At 53.8% G+C, this 1961-nt stretch overlaps 1 protein-coding gene across 1 annotated transcript in view; it reads left to right on the plus strand.

The window, feature by feature from the left end:
• NFKBID (nuclear factor of kappa light polypeptide gene enhancer in B-cells inhibitor, delta) overlaps positions 1-1719 on the plus strand; it is a 6327-nt gene extending 4608 nt beyond the window's left edge. The window contains exons 9-10 of the mRNA XM_008575669.1: positions 288-452; positions 1052-1719. Coding sequence (XP_008573891.1) covers positions 288-452; positions 1052-1105 — 219 coding nt within the window. The 3' untranslated portion in view covers positions 1106-1719. The remainder of the gene's footprint in view (positions 1-287; positions 453-1051) is intronic.
• Positions 1720-1961: the final 242 nt, after the last annotated feature.

Here is a 1961-nt window from a genome sequence, read left to right on the forward strand (position 1 = left end):
CACTCTCCCGAGTGAGCCACGAGCCGGCCCCCAGTGGGATGTTGGGCTGTGGATATGGGGGAGACAGTGTGTGGGATCTGAAGGGGAATGTGTAGGGCATAGACGTAGAGCAGTGTGTGCAGTACAGCTGTGAAGGCGGGAGTCTGGGATGTGAAGGGAGAAGTGTGGGATGTGGATATAACAGGATATGAAGTGCAGTTTGGGCCAAAAAGAAAAAGAGAAGCGCAATTTGGAGGGCCCAGGCTAGCTGAGTGTGGATCCTTACCAGCCTCTGCTCACTGTTCCAGGCCCATGGGAACACAGCCCTCCACATGGCAGCCGCCCTGCCCCCTGGGCCGCCTCAGGAAGCCATTGTGCGGCACCTGTTGGCAGCTGGGGCAGACCCAACACTCCGGAACCTGGAGAATGAGCAGCCCATCCACCTGCTGCGGCCTGGCCCAGGCCCTGAGGGGGTGAGCACTGAGCCTGACTGCAGGCCTCTGAGCTAACAGGGTGACCCCCACCCAATCCTGACTTTAGAGGGGGATTCTAATCTCAGAAGGTGACGTCAACCCTTATCCAACCCTGACTTCAAAATGTGACTGCTGACCTCAGTGTTTGATCCCTTACCTCAGAATGGTGACTCCTGACCTGTACCCCGACCCAGGCCTCAAAATGTGATCTATACTCCCAACCCTGAATCTTGACCTCAGGGTGTGATCTTTGATTCTCAAGTGTGACCTCCGATCCCCTGCCCCTACCCTGGGTGCTGATCTCAAATGTGACTTCTGACCCCATTCCTCTACCTTTGACTCCCACTCAATGCTAATCCCCAGGTGGGAACCTCCAACCAGCAACACCTTTCCCTTCATCCCCAGTTCTGGCTCCCAACCCTTTCTCAGTGTGTGAACCCAGACCTTTACCTCCAACACCCAACCTTGACTCTGGACTTTTGATCTTCAAACCCAACTGACCCCACTCATCTTCTTTCTAATCCCTCACTCCCACAGTGCACCTTCCCCACCTTTCCTTCCAACCTCTCCGACCTCACTCTGCCTTGCCTTGTTCACAGCTCCGGCAGCTGCTGAAGAGGAGCCGTGTGGCGCCCCCAGGCGTGTCCTCTTAGGACTCAAACCCAGAACCTGGACTGATTTTCCAGTCCCCACCGTCCTGTGGGACATCCAGCGTATGCTAATGTTGCAAATCAATGATAATATATGTGGAATGTCCTGCCATTGGGGTCTTACATTAAAACCCCAAAATGGCTGCTGGGGGTGAACAGTCCCCAATATTTGGGATGGTGTCATACCCCTCCCCCACCCACAAGGTGCCCTCTTGATGATTTCTGTGAAATCGAGGCCCCTTGATTGTTTCTGTGAAACACCCTGGGCCCCTAACCCTTTCCTCACTGGGATCTTTTGGGGTCCTCTCTCCTAACTCAGCTCTTCATACCCAGAAACCCAGATGTAATCCCCCTACATGGTACTTGGGGCATCCCAATACCATCCCAGTAGAGCTCCTAAGATGGCTTCCTAACCCTCCGCAGGACCCACACCCTTAGGGTCATAACCCCTGAGACATGGAAAGGACCTTCTCAGATTAGAGTTCCTTTGGTCGTCCTACTGCTTTCTGATTCAGAACTCAACCAGGCCCCTATCCCAGACCTTGACATTCCTTGTGAATCCTTCCTTTAATCTGAGTGATCCTGAAACTCCCTATTAAACTCAATTTGGACTAGAACTATTGTTGTCTGATTCCTGGGGGCATTGGTGCAGGGAGTGGCTATGATGTCCTGCTGAGGGATTGTGTTTGGATGAATGTGCCTGGGTGGGGCATGTAGCAGACACTCTGGGTGCCAAGTCCATATCCCATCACACTTACCCTATTGACACATGGTGGCCTGACTGCCAGTGCCAGCACTTGGATCTGCCTGCGGGCATCTCAGTCCACTGGTGCCCACTCTGCCCTGGCTATGAGCATGG

This window comes from Galeopterus variegatus, unplaced genomic scaffold (assembly GCF_000696425.1).
Source record: "Galeopterus variegatus unplaced genomic scaffold, G_variegatus-3.0.2 Scaffold1222, whole genome shotgun sequence".
NCBI lineage: Eukaryota > Metazoa > Chordata > Mammalia > Dermoptera > Cynocephalidae > Galeopterus > Galeopterus variegatus.